Consider the following 15,386-nt stretch of genomic DNA (forward strand, 5'->3'; position numbering starts at 1 on the left):
ATACCCTATACCGTCAAACCAAGCCAGGACCATCACCACAGCTCTTCTGTAATCCCATATTCAGTCTGTGATTACCACCTCCCATTTTTCTAGCTTGTTCCCCTTCAGTCTGTTCTCAACACAGAAACCAGTGACCCTATGAAAATTTAAGTCAGACCTTGACCACACCTCTGCTTAAAGCCCATCAGTGACTTTTTCATCTCATTCAAAGTAAAAGACAACTAAAAATGGCTATGAGACCCCACATGACCTGGCTCCTTATTATCTTTATGACTTTATCTTCTGCTCATCTCCACTCTGCTTACTGTACTCCGGCCCCTGGCCTTATTGCTTCTGAACACGCCAAGCTCATTTTCCCCTTAGGGAATCTGTCTTGCTGGTTCTTTTCTGTTGAGCACTGTTGCTATATATGAAGAAAATGGCCCTCTCTCTCTCTTTTTTTTTTTTTTTTTTTTAGGATTTTTACTTAAATTTATTTGTCAAAGAGAGAGAGAGCACAAGCAGGGGCAGCTGCAGGCAGGGGCAAAGGGAGAAGCTGGGTCCCCCCTGAGCAAGGAGTCCAGTGCAGGACTTGATCCCAGGACCCCAGGATCATGACCTGAGCTGAAGGCAGATGCTTAATGGAGTAAGCCACCCAGGTGTCACAGCATGGCCCTCTTTTATCTCCTTTAGGTATTTGTTCATATTTCCCTCTATCTTGAATGTTCTTCCTTTTGTCCACTAAAAACCCGTTTTCTTTTGACTTCGTAGCTTTTTTGCAGCCTTCCCTTATTTCTTCCTACATGTAGACAGACGTGGCACTTTGTCCTTTGTCTTTTGTTTCTTTTGAAAGATTTTATTTATGTATTTATTTATTTATTTATTTACTTGAGAGAGAGCACAAGTAGTGGGAGTAGCAGAGGGAGAGAGAGAAGCAGGCTCCTTGCTGAGCAGGGAGTCCAGTATGGGGCTCAATCCCAGGACCCTGGAATCATAACCTGGACCAAATGCAGACAGCCGACCAACTGAGCCACTCAGGTGCCCCTGTCCTGTCTTTTAGCACCTTGGTTATAAGTCCATATTACTCAGTTTCAGGGATTTGTATACATGAGTTTCCCCCACAAGGCTGTAAGTTCCTCTAGTCACTGTCTGAACTTCTCTCTGCCCCCTGCCACCACATAGCATAATTCTAGCACATAACAAGTGCTAGTAAGAAAGAGAACTAAGTCAAGCTTCTACCATAGACTATTTCACTTTGGACAGAAGTTCAAGAAAAAAGTAGGTAAGTGTTCCCTAATTTTTTCCCTTGTTATAACTTTAGAGTCAGATCACAGATCACTTTAACTTTAGTCCGTAAAAAACGAATTGAATTACTGCCATGTGAGATCTGACACTGAAGCAGTTGGAAAAATGTTCAGCCTGGTTAATATTTTTCATCATCAAATCTCTAAATGGACTTCCGGTGATTGATGGAATGACTGTTAAGCAATCATTGCTGGAATATTCATTTTGGTGTACGTGGTACCAGGGCAGTTTTTAAATCATGTCATTCCCTCACATTAAAACTTTTGATGGTTTTCCCATTGTCAGTAGCAGTGGTCTAATTTTAATCATCCATTCCTATTAACAAAAACGTTTAGCATACAATCTGAATAACTGTATACTTTTTGTGTATAAATCTTCATATACTTACATATTTCATATATAAATATGTTATAAAATGTATTTTTATATAAAAATTATATACTTATATACTTCATGTATAAATACATTATAAAATATACAGTAACATATACAAAACAAAATAACATACACAAACGTATACAAAACTTAAACATGTGAGATAACAAATATAGACCTTTTAATGTTTTTTTCCTATGCCCAAGTAGTTTATCTTATATATAAATTCCCTAGGTTATACACACTCTAGGGACTACTGGTTCAGGAGAAGCTCTAACTTGCTCAACTTGGCATTCAGAGCCCTCTTTAATCTCAGTCTTGAAAGAAGAGTGGGAGTTACCAGAATGCCCAAGAGAAAACTATTCTGTTCACAGGGAAGAACATGTGCAATGTATGGAGGAATGAAACTTGTGTCCAGGGAGTACCTGTTCTGTGTAAGACCCAGCAGGGGTCAGAATTTGCAAATTAACCACAATTTAATTGGCAGAGAAGGACTTGGAGCTTAGATACTCAGTAGCTCTCTCCTAGATAAGCTCAGTAGTCCCCGTCTCGGGATCATAAAAAGAGTCAAATTGGGTGGCAGGCAGTTTGTTGTAAACCCTTTTGGTCTGTGTTACTATTTCAAGAAGGAAGGGTAAGAAGCCAGAGCAGTTCTAACACTATATTCTCTTTATAGTTTGGGGCAGTCTTACAGACTATGTATAAACATACACAGACAGGGTATAATGGAAACAGAACTGCACTAGAAATTGGACTTCTTTCCTTCTAGTCCCATCTTCCACTAGCTGTATGTGATCTCGGGCTAGTTTCTTTACTTCTCTGTGTCTGTTTTTTCATCCAAAAAATGAAAATTATGAATACCTCTCCTGATTTTATAAGGATCAATATAAGAATTATAATGTGCATATATATACATATTTATATTATATAATATAAATATGAAGTCATTTTATAAATTATTACTAGGGGCGCCTGGGTGTCTCAGAGGGTTAAAGCCTCTGCCTTCGGCTCGGGTCATGGTCCTGGGGTCCTGGGATCGAGCCCCGCATCGGGCTCTCTGCTCAGTGGGGAGCCTGCTTCTCCTTCTCTCTGCCTGCTGCTCTGCCTATTTTTGATCTATCTCTCTGTCAAATAAATAAATAAAGTATTTTAAAAAAATAAAAATTAAAAATAATTTTTGAAAATAAATAAATTACTACTATACAAGTGATTAGTTCCGTTTGTATAGATAATTAACATTACCCTTCTTAGCCAGCAAAATATAGTAAAATCAGAAATAAGTTTTACTTTGCATCTTATTGAAGATAGGAATTCTTGGTATCCAGATAGCAGGTCCTCTGAAGTCAGCCTTCTCTTACCAAGAGACACCAGCCCTCAGGGCACCTGGGTGGCTCAGTCAGTTAGTTAAGCATCTGACTTAATTTCAGCTCAGGTCATGATCTAAGGGTCTTGAGATCAAGCTCTGCATCTGGCTCCCTGCTCAGCGTGAGTTTGCTTGAGATTCTTTCCCCCTCCCCGAACACACTCTCCATCTCTCTCAAATAAATAAATAAATAAATCTTTTAAAAAGAGAGAGACACCAACCCTCATCTTAAGTGCCAGAGGTCTTCCTGAAATTACATTTTCGATGTCTGTGTAAACAGATCCCTTCTTTCTTATTCATGAGAGTCTTTTAACTAACCTCATCTTTACCTGAGAATGAGTAGAAAATTCGTGAACATACATGGGTTCACTGATTTGCTGGTGAAGTACTAGCAAAAAGATAATTGGATCAAAGGAAGAGAAATCACAGTCTAGATGTAGTCATTTATTTGACAGCAGAGGCCCTGCAATACTTACTAAGTTCCACAAGAGAAAGAAATTATAGTTATTTCACTACTATATGTATCTAGCTCTGAGCCCAGTGCATGACACACAGAGCTGATGCTTGGGAAATAATTACTGAATGAATAAATTCAGACCGGCTTTGGGCCCAAACTTTATTTGCTATCACTGCCATCTCTGAGAGTTTCCTATATTAAGAGTCCTTTCATGACCCATAGGCAGGTACTCTGCTTTGTATATATTATATAATTTTTATGACACTACTCGAACATTTTATCCTTGTTTTTTTAGCCACTACTAACATTTGACTTATTTCCCTCATTTTTCCTATTCACAATATACATTTCCGAGTATGCTATTTTATAGACATATACCAGTCTACTTTAATGATCATTTTAGGTTAATTTCATTAGAAATGAAAATGCAGTACATATATAACTATGTATAAACCTTTAGTATTTGTTGTATCCTTATGCTATCCTCATTTTAGTAGAGAAGACAATGAAACTTGGAAGAGTTTGAATAACTTGTTCAGGGTCACACATCTAATTAAATGATAGAGCCAAGATTAAAACCCAGATCTATGTAACTCCAGATTACTATCCTCTAAAAATGCATATCAAGAACAATAAAGAAGGAACCCCTCTGAATGCTTTGTGGTTATCAGGAAATGCTTCAAAAAGAGGTGACCTCTTTGGGATTCCTGGTTGGCTTTGTTGGTAGAACATGAGACTCTTGATCACAGGATCATGAGTTCAAGTCCCACATTGGGCGTGGAGCTTACCTTAAAAAAAAAAAATTATAAAAAGAGGTGACCTTTGCCTCAATGTCAGTTTTGTAACCTTGGGGAAGTTGGGATGAGGGAGTTTGTCTCATACTATACCCACACATGAAAGACTTGACGACTTTTTACGAGTATCAACTAAAGGCGGATAGGTTCTGTCTGTGTGTTGTGGTACATCTCTACTGAGAAAAACAGCTCCAGAGACATCTGGAAACTGATGTGACACTTGTAGCTGGGCTTGGCGTTTTCATGCTGAGCATAAGCAATGTCACAGAACAGCAACATCAGATAAGGCTGCTTTGCAACCACAATGAAGACAGAAAAAAAGTTACTCTGTAATCTTGCCTAGATACAAACCAAAACAAGGTCATTATGAGTCACAAAATACCTAACATCCCCCCATCTTGGCCAAAATGAGTTATTGCTGCTGTTTTACCAATTACAGCCTTAGCCTTATTCTAGTCTTCCTTCCTTCCTAGGTAAGATTCATTAGAATAGCAATACAGAGCAAAGCCCCACTTCCTTGAACAACCTCCAAATCCGCAAATGAGTTGAGTGTTCTAGAAGTCCTTTTTGATAGCTTTTTACTAAAATTCCCCATAATTTCCCTTGGTATATATTCTTTCTCATCGTAATGAACAATAGAACCAGCTTGTTCAACTACCATGGCTCCCTGGTAGTCTTTGGCTGAAGGTCATTGACAGTACAAAGGAGTGTTCTTGGAGTATCACTCTGGTAAACATGTGAATGTTGTCTTCCCCCATCCCATACACATACACTATGATCTAAATGATGACTAAGAAAGCACGTTACGGCTCTGCCCAAAGCCTAGATAGGAAATACATGATCAGTTAGTGTTCCTGGTAGCCTCATGAAAATGGTGCAGATGTTTTCTAGGCAATCTGCTGACTTTTGATACTACCATCTCATTCCCATCCTTATTCCTTTACAGAGCTCTGGCCGAGCAGGAACCCGCTCTACAATTCAGTGCCACAGTCGGGGTCAATGCCTTTGTCACCACACATCTCTCCTTCCTGCCCAAGGGAGAACAGCGCCGAACCCGCCCCATAGCCTGTTCCTTCTGCCCTGAGTTTTCCCATCACATTGAGTTTCCATGCAACTTGGTGACTCAGCACTGCAGTGGAGAGGCCTGTTTCCTGGCAGAACTGTTGGAATTTGCAGAGGTCACTTTTGCTGTTTATCATGAAGATACCAAGTCAGGTGAGCACCAAATGACTAACCACAATCAGAATTAAAAGGGGCTCTGTTTTGAATATTATAGCTCTTCCTAGAAAATACATGCTGAAATATTTAGCCTTTGGTCAGTAAAGCACTAAATAATTTCTCTTTTTTGTTTGATTTGATAGCCAGTGATATAACCAGTATTCAGTCATTCAGAGATTATCTGCTTGGAGTAGTAAAGATTCCAACAAAAGAGCTGCTGGTCAAGAGATCTGGTAAGGGTGCTGGATAATCACTTTCTAATTCTACTCCTTCTCATTTCCTTCCTACAAGAGATCATCTTGCATGGCTCCCTGTAAGATATGCAGAAGAAAACATGACCCCTAAAAAATGCTTTGAATTCTTGCAGGTACCTTAGAAGTTTACTGAAAAGTATTTTAAGTCCTCTGCTAATCGTTTCGAAAGTCTTCTAACAAAATAAAGTAACTCAAAGCTTTGTTTGTATTGTCGTCTTACTCCAGGAAAGATGATGGTGATGGTGATACTACAAATAGTAAATATGGTGATACCCATTGTGTTATATAACATTCTGTGAACTATTTCCTCAGATACTGTGTGAGCCTCATTATAACCCTGCTTGGTGGGAATACAGGGTCTTACTATTTTTATTTTACAGATGAGGAAACTTAGGCTCACAGAATTTAAGTGATTTGCCAAAACCACACAACTAGTGAGTGGTGGTACAGGAAATCAAGTCCAGGTTCACCTATTCTTTTTCACTGTATCTTCTTCTCACTGTAGAAGGAATAAAGAATGAGGTAACAACCTAAAAAGGGACAGCCACCAAGGCAGTCTGGAAATAATGGACCTGTCCTACTTAACTGCTAGCTCAGTGACCTTGACCCTTCTGAGCCTCAGTTTTCTTATCTCATGAATGGAGACAGTTAATCCTGACAGATCTGATGGAGCTGATGAAATCAGATATATAAAGTACCCAACACATTGCAGGCACTCGGTAAATGTCAGCTTTCCTTTTCTTGCCCATCATCCTCCCTAGGACTGTGTGTTCTAATATCTAGAATCCTATCACACATCTCCTAAATTTAATTGTGAATTAAAATTTGAGCAGTACTGTCTAACGGGTACTCTGTATGCCTGCCAGAGAAAAGTCTGTACAACTTAGTATAGAGGGTTTCTTACTTATGTCACTTATTTGTTCAAGGTGGTAGCTATAATTATCCAGGCAGGTCTCTGAGCTTCCATTTTCTCATCTGTAAAATAGGGATTATTATCCCAGTTATCAGGAGAAGTAATATATATGTGAGTTATTATATATGAAGCTCTAAGAGGATGTCTGACACACAGTGGATACTCAGTAAAGAGTAGCTTTTATTATTTTGAAATCTAGTGCCTGGTCCTAAGTGGCAGTTCCTTCAGTGGGAGACTTAGGACTAGACCCTAGATCTCCTGACCCATGCCTTTTCCCCAGTATTTATAGCACTTTTATAACATTTCACTTTTTTCCCCCTAAGTGATATGTATGTGTTTTAATGGGTTCAAGGGGAATGATTTAGGATGTAGGCAAGTTTCGTTTTAATTCCTCTCAGTGTATTCCTCCTCTTCTCCATCCCTCATGTAGACACAGTTCTGAATTATACATTCTTAAATTCAGGAAGGCCTGTAGAAGCCTAATTTCCTCATTTTGCTGATGAAAAAACTGAGGGTTGGAGAAATGAATTGGTACATGGATCATATGAGGCAAGTTGGTTGTTTTGTTTTGTTTTTTTTTAACATACAGTGTTATATTAGTTTCAGGTGTATAATGTAGTGATTCGGCCACTTAGTACATCACCCCATGCTCATCACAAGTGCACTCCTTAGTCCCCATCACCTAATTCACCCATCTCTCCACTGGTCTCCCCTCTGGAAACCATCAGTTTGTTCTAATTAAAAATCTGTTTCTTGATTTGTCTTCTCTCTCTTTATTTCCCCTTTACTCATTTAGTTTTTTAAATTCCACATATGAGTGGTATCATATGGTATTTGTCTTTCTCTGTCTTTGTTTAGCAGTATACTTTCTAGCTCCATCCCTGTCACTGCAGATGGGAAGATTTTATTCTTTTTATGGCTGAATAATATTCCATTGTGTATATATACCACATTTTTTTAAAGTTTTTACTTTAAACTAAACTAATACAGTATTAGTTTCTGGTATACTATGTAGTAATTGTAGTAATTCAACAATTCCATACATTATCCTCTGTTCATCATGACAAGTGCACTCCTTAATCCCCACCACCTATTTAACCCATCCACCCAACACTCCTTCCCCTCTAGTAACCATCGCTTTGTTCTGTGTAGTTAACAGTCTCTTTCTTAGTTTGTCTCTCTTGCTCACTCTCTTTTTCCCCCTTTGCTCATTTGTTTTGTTTCTTAAATTCCACACAGGAATGAAATCCTTTGGTATTTGCCTTTCTCTGATTTATTTCACTTAACCTTATACTTTCTAGGTCTGTCCATGTTGTTGCAAATGGCAAGATTTCATTCTTTTTTGTAGCTGAATTATATTCCTCTGTGTGTGTGTATCTCACATCTTTATCCATTCGTTGATAATGTACACAGCGTTGATAATGTACACAGCGTGGGCTGCTTCTGTATCTTGTCTATTGTAAATAGTGCTACTGTAAACAGAGGTGTGGGTATCCCTTTGAATTAGTGATTTTGTATTCTTTGGGTAAGTAGCCAGTAATGCGATTCCTCAATCGTAGGGTAGTTCTTTTTAAACTTTTGAGGAAACTGCATATTGTTTTCCACAATGGCTGCACCAGTTTATATTCCCACCAACAGTGTAAGAGGGTTCCCCTTTCTCCACATCCTCGCTAACACCTGTTGTTACATGTGTTGTTGACTAGCCATTCTGACAGGTGTGAGGTGATACTTCATTGTAGTTTTGATTTGTGTTCTCTGATGATAAGTGATGATGAGCATCTTTTTATGTCTGGGGTGGCCATCTGCATGTCTTCTTTGGAGAAATGTGTGTTCATGTCTTCTGTCAATTTTTTAATTGGAGTATTTGTTTTTTGGGTATTGTGTTGTATAAGTTCTGTATATGTTTTGAGTACTGACCTTTTTTTTTTTAAGATTTTATTTAGTTATTTGACAGAGATTACAAGTAGGCAGAAAGGCAGGCAGAGAGAGAGGAAGGGAATCAGGCTCCCTGCTGAGCAGAGAGCCTGATGATGCAGGGCTCGATCCCAGGACCCCGGGATCATGACCTGAGCCAAAGGCAGAGGCTTTAACCCTCTGAGCCACCCAGGTGCCCCTTGAATACTGATCCTTTATCAGATATGTCATTTTGCAGATGTCTTCTTCCATTTAGTAGGTTGCCTTTTAGTTTTGTTGTTTCTTTCACTGTTTTGAAGCTTTTTATTTTGATATAGTTCCAGTAGTTATTTTTGCTTTTATTTCCCTTGCTTCAGTGGATATACCTAGAAAAAAGTTGCTATAACTGATGTGAAAGAAGTTACTGCCTGTGTTCTCTTCTAGGATTTTTATGGTTTCAGGTCTCATACTTAGGTCTTTAGTCCATTTTGAATTTATTGTTGTATATGGTTTAAGAAAGTGTGGTCTAGTTTCATTCTTTTGCGTGTTACTGTCCAGTTTTCCCAACACCATTTGCTGAGTGGTGTCTTTTTCCCATTGGATATTATTTCCTGCTTTTTCAAAGATTAATTGATGTTATAATTGTGAGTTTATATCTGGGTTTTCTATTTTGTTCTATTGACCTATGTGACTGGTTTTTTTTTTTTTTTTTAAGATTTTATTTATTTATTTGACAGACAGAGATCACAAGTAGGCAGAGAGGCAGGCAGAGAGAGAGGAGGAAGCAGGCTCCCCGCTGAGCAGAGAGCCCAATGCGGGGCTCGATCCCAGGACCCTGGGATCATGACCTGAGCCGAAGGCAGAGGCTTTAACCCACTGAACCACCCAGGCGCCCAATGTGACTGTTTTTGTGCCAGTACCATACTGTTTTGATTACTACAGCTTTGTAGTATAACTTGAGGTCCAGAATTATGCCTCCAACTTTGCCTTTCTTTTTCAAGATTTCTTTGGCTATTTGGGGTCTTTTTTGGTTCCATACAAATTTTAGGATTGTTTATTCTAGTTCTGTAAAAAGGACTATTGGTGTTTTGATAGGGATTGCTTTAAATGTTTAGATCTTTGAGTAGTATAGACATTTTAACATTATTTTTTCAGCCCATGAGCATGGAATGTCTTTCCATATCTTTGTGTTGTCTTCAATTTCTTTCATCAATATTTTATAGTTTTCAGAGTATAAGTCTTTTAACTCTTTAGTTTGGTTTATTCCTAGGTATCTTATTATTTTGATGCAGCTACAAATAGGATTATCTCCTTAATTTCTCTTTTTGCTGCTTCATTATTGGTGTATTTATTCAACAGGGCGAATGGGTGGTTCAGCTGGTTAAGCATCCAGTCTTGATCTCAGCCCAGGTCTTGATCCTAGGGTCGTGAGTTCAAGCCCTGCATTGGGCTACTGAAAGGAAGAGAAGGGAAGGAAGGAAAGAAGGGAGGGAGGAAAAGAAAGCAAGCAAGCAGGGAGGGAGGGAGGAGAAAGATGCATCAGATTTCTATATCTTGATTTTGTATCCTACAACTTTACTGAATTTGTTTATCAGTTCTACCAGAGTTTTGGTGGAATCTTTAGGGTTTTCTACATACAGTATCATATCATCTGCAAATAGTGAAAATTTCACTTCTTCCATACCAATTTGGATGCCTTTTATTTCTTTTGTTGTATGCTTGCCAATTTTGTTTACTTTTTTCCAAGAAACCAGCTCCTGGTTTCATTGGTCTGTACTATTACATTTTTAGTTTCTTTATCATTTATTTCTGCTCTAATCTTTATTATTTCTTTCCTTCTACTAGTTTTAGGTTTTGTTGTTGTTCTTTTTCTAGGTTAGGTGTAAGGTTAAGTTGTTTATTTGAGATTTTTCTTGCTTCTTGAGGTGGACTTCTGTTGCTATAAACTTCCCTCTTAGAACTTCTTTTGCTGCATCCCAAAGATTTTGGACCATTGTGTTTTCATTTTCATTTGTTTCCATCTACTTTTGTTTCTTTTATTTCCTGGTTGACCCAGTAATTGTTTAGTAGCATATTATTTAACCTCCGTGTATTTGTGTTCTTCCCAGATTTTTTCATGTGGTTGACTTCCTAGTTTCATAGCATTGTGGTCAGAAAAGATGCATGGTATGACTTTGATCTTCCTGAATTTGTTGAGACTTGTTTTCTGGCCTACTATATAATCTATTCTGAAGAATGTTCTATGTGTATTTGAAAAGAATGTGTATTCAGATGTTTTAGGATGGAATGTTCTGAATATATCTGTTAAATCCATCTGTTCCAGTGGGTCATTCAAAGCCATTGTTTCCTTATTGATTTTCTGTTTAGATGATCTACCTCTTGATGTAAGTAGGATGTTAAAGTCTGCTAATGTTATTTTATTGTTATCGATTAGTTCCTTTATGTTTGTTTTTAACTGTTTATGTATTTGGGTGTTCCTATGTTGAGTACATAAATATTTATAATTGTTATATCTTCTTGTTGGATTATCCCCTTTGTTAATATACACTGTCCTTCTTTGTCTCTTTTTACAGTTTGTTTTAAAGTCTGTTTTGTCCAAAATCAGTATTGCTACTCTGGCTTCCTTTCGGCATCCATTTGCATGATAGATTTTTCTCCATCCCCTCATTTTAAGTCTGCAGGTGTCTTTAAGTTTAAAATGTGTCTCTTATAAGCAGCATGTAAATGAGTCTTGTTTTTTACCCATTCTCTTACTCGATGTCTTTTGATTGGAGCATTTAGTCTATTTACGATAGATAATATTTATTGTCATTTTATTACTTATTTTTGGTTGTTTCCGAAGATTTTCTCTGATCCTTTCATGGCCTGCTGATTTTCTTTAATGATATATTTGGATTTCTTTCTCTTTATACCTTTCATATTTATTAGTGGTTTTTGATTTATGGTTACCATTAGGTTAGCATATAACCTCCCCATTATGTGTTCCAGGTGCTCTTCAGATTGTTCTTCCTAGACTATATTTTCTCAGGCTGTTTGCCTCCTCTCAAGAGCAGCCCTAATGCCCTCCAGGCTCTATCAGAGCCAAGCATACTAATTTAAAATTCCAGGCTTTAAGCCCCACTTGTTGCAGAAACTCATGAAATTCAGTTCCTCTCACTTTCCAAGCCAATTGCTATGGGAATTTGTTTTCCCGTGAGCTCCTCTGTGTGCTAGTGTATCTCTTGCCCTTCTCTGTGGCCATGACTCCCTCCCCACTGCAACAGTCACAAACCATTTCTCTCCTAAACTGTGTCTCTACACTACCTACTCTCTTTGATGAGTCCTCATCTCAACCTTTAGTTGTGGGGTTTGTTCTGCCAGTTTTCAGATCAATTTCTGGGGTTCTTGGAATGATTTGATTAACTAGTTATCTAGTTAATATTTGTGGGACAAGGTAGAGCCTAGGGTCCTCCTACTCGGCCTCCATCTTTCAACCCCTCAATTTCACATTTTTTTATAGCACTTCTCTTTTCAAACTCTTCCAAAACCATTATCTCATTTGATGATTATAACAATTTTGTCTGGTGGGCAAAATTAGCACCAGTTCTCCTATTTGTTAGGTAAGGAAACCAAGGTTGAATGAAATTAATGACTTACCTAGACTGAACTGCTGGTTTGTGGCTGAGCCTAGGAGAGAATTCAGGTCTTCCAATTCCTAGGTTTTGTTCTTCCACATGATCTCATAGTCTTTGAGTAGTCAGGGAAAACAAACTCCTGTGTTCTGTGGGTATATATATATATTTTTTTAAGACTTTATTTATTTGACAGAGAGAGACCACAAGTAGGCAGAGGCAGGCAGAGAGAGAGGGGAAGCACACTCCCTGCCAAGCAGAGAGCCCGATGCAGGACTCGATCCCAGGACCCTGAGACCATGACCCGAGCTGAAGGCAGAGGTTTAACCCACTGAGCTACACAGGCACCCCGGATATATGTTTTCTGTTCTGTCTTGGGCCAGAGTGATGGTGGATCTGGAGTAGGAAGTGGGTAAATCATTTTATTCTTCACTAATTGAAAGTCTTACTTGTTTTTCCATAAGGGATCACAGGATGGTATCCTATCATTTTGCCAGAGGATGGGGCCCTGCCTCATGGTTTGGAGCTCATGCAGAAGATTGTGGGTGGCCTGGAGCTTTCAGTTTCCTTCACGCATCCTGGTGATAGAGAGCGGGTATTGGAAGCTGCTGAGCTATTGGGCTGGAACTTTGAGAATAATCTGAAGAATCTTGTCAAGATGAATGAAGATGAGCCAGCCACTGTCACCATATCCACCCCAAGGCTCTGGCTGCCCATCCATTGTGTGCTTCTTGCTGGCCAGAGCCACATACATAAGAACACATACTGCTACCTCCGCTATAAGCTGTATGATCATGAGGCCTTCTGGACCCCTCTCAAGAAGCCTAAGGAATCTACAAACAAAAAACAGGTCATGGTTACTTTCAAGGCATCCAGAAGAGCAGAAGTCACTAGGGGCCCATCACTCCTTTGGTATTTCAGGGAAGAGAGGTTAGAGATCCAAGTGTGGCGGGCTTATGGCAATGACAGTTTGGAGAGGCCCCACCAGACGGACAGTTGGATTGGCTCAGCCTATGTGGACCTGGCCAGACTTGGGGAGAGGTCAGCAAGAACATTAACAGTCAGTGGTAAGTGAGGAACTGGCCTCAGCTCTTGTGGTTTTATCACCTGCTCTGTGACAAGCACTATGTGATAAGCTCCCTCAGACATTATTTTATTTGATCCTCCTAGCAGTGTTGGGAGGTAGATATCAGACCTATCTTACAGTCATGTAAATGGAGGCTCAAAGAGGTTAGATTACTACCCAGGCTCACAGCTAGCAAGTGTTTTCTTCTAATATTGTATGCTGAAAGATTAGTAATAATTTAGTAATGCTTCCTATAACTAAAGAATTTTCAAAAGGAAAGAGCACCACTGGCTGCTTAAAAGAGGGCATTGCCTCATGACAGTATATCTTGGTAGGGTCACCACAGATCTGAAAAGTGGCTCTGAGCTTTGTAGCTTTAGAATGCAGTCAAATTTAGCAGATTTAGCACTAACGTAGTGCCTAGAATATTGTACTCAATTTGTGTAAAATAAAAATGGGTGAATTGGCAGGGGGGAGCACTATCTTTAAACTCATGTATCAGAGCCTCTATGATAATCTAGAATGCTAGTTTTTAAAATACACTGAAAAACATAGCTGCTGGTGAGACTAGGATATCCTCTCTCTCTGGTCAGCACATCTTGAAATCATAAAAGAAAATGTACAAAGTAATAAATTGGCTCACAAGGCAGAAAGGAAAAAGGTAACATTTTGCAAGCGGCATTATGTGCTAGATGCTTTCTTTTAAACTTTTGTTCAGTACTTGATACATATAATTGGCTCTAGGAATTCAGAGATGAGTAAGAGATAGTCAATGGGAGAATAGAGTAGTAAATAAACAATTACAGTGAACCATAAGAACTATGAAAAGGTATCCTCAGTGGTATTGTGGAGCACAGGAATGCAACATCTCTTTGGTTCAAGGATGACATCTCAGTGGAAATGATCCTTGACCTTAGTTTCAGAGGATTTAGGAATAAGCCATGAAAAGAATTATATTCTAAACAGGAGAACAGCCTGTGAAGGTACAGAGGCATGAGGCAGGTTGATACCTTTTAGGCACTGTAAGTAATTTGGTACTGCTAGATCATAAGATATATAGGATGGAAGATAATAAGGAGATGAAGTTAGAAAGGTGGACAAGAGTACCGGACTTCTATCTGAGAGCTATGGAAAGCTATTCTAATGGGGTCTGAATAGAAGAGTGATAGTTTTGTATTTTAGAAGACTCCATCTAGTAACTATAATGCAGAATGAATTGAAGATAACCAGACTAGATTCTTTATAAACATATTTATTCATTAGGATAGTCCTTGTAAGATTGGTTGTTATTTCCTCTACTATACAACTAAAGAAACTGAGTCACAACCCTGTGTAGCTCTGATAGCCTTGTGTTCTGACCCTGTTGCACAGATGGCCCAAGCTAAGTAAGAACTAAGTATTTGGGTGATCATCTCAGATTCTCTGGTTCTCTCTGGACCCAGCACGTGTAATTCTGTCTCCGTTGAACACCTCATTAGATTCCATGTGCCCTATTTTGTTGGGCGAGCCTAGAATCACTTCAGAGAGCCTGCAGAAAACATCTTTGAAGTAAGCACAGCTCACTTGAACTAAAGTTCATAAAGATGGACTTTTAACTTCACTCTGCTGAAGAAAGTAGGTTTGGAACACTAAATAAAGATTTAAAGATCAGAACTCAAGAAGAAATATCTCTCTTTATTGACTGATACAAAGGAAATACTTAAGTTTTATGATTATCCATTTCTCTCCTACTTCTCCACCTCTCATCAGTCTACGCTTTTTATCTTCTTGTAAATGGGTTTTGTACAAGGTGTGGTATTGGATGTATTGATTGAATGACCCAAGCAGTCCATTCAGTCATCCACCCAACTGTCCTTCCAAGTAGCTGTTGAGTTTCTTGAGGATAAGGCTTTAGCTCTGTTGCTTATGGATGTCTTGCCTCCTATTGGCCTTACTTTCTCCTTGTAATAATGATGATAATTCACACATTGCATCACAAGAAAAGAGGTTACCTAAAAAACTGACAAAGACGGGGAAAGTTGCATGTTACTACTTCCTGTGAATCAGTTAACTCCATTTTCCTGAATTGAGATGAGCCTAATGAACCAAACTTTGAGATTCTGGAAGAATTCTCAGTGCCTTCTGCTATATAATGAAATCTCATTTTAATATCCAGGAA

The 15,386-nt window shown here is 38.7% G+C and overlaps 1 protein-coding gene across 29 annotated transcripts in view; it reads left to right on the plus strand.

Annotated features, from left to right (window-relative positions):
- The window catches only part of C2CD3 (C2 domain containing 3 centriole elongation regulator), a 147,214-nt gene that overhangs the window by 77,095 nt on the left and 54,733 nt on the right, over positions 1 to 15,386 (plus strand). For all 29 annotated transcript variants that reach the window (XR_014316447.1, XR_014316448.1, XR_014316449.1 and 26 more), the window contains 3 exons: positions 5,220 to 5,488; positions 5,635 to 5,724; positions 12,627 to 13,229. Coding sequence is in view for 23 of the 29 variants with exons in the window: in XM_082749690.1 (XP_082605816.1) it covers positions 5,220 to 5,488; positions 5,635 to 5,724; positions 12,627 to 13,229 (962 nt within the window). In the remaining 6 variants the exon portion in view is untranslated. The remainder of the gene's footprint in view (positions 1 to 5,219; positions 5,489 to 5,634; positions 5,725 to 12,626; positions 13,230 to 15,386) is intronic.

Source organism: Mustela nivalis, assembly GCF_964662115.1.
Source record: "Mustela nivalis genome assembly, chromosome: 9".
Lineage (NCBI taxonomy): Eukaryota > Metazoa > Chordata > Mammalia > Carnivora > Mustelidae > Mustela > Mustela nivalis.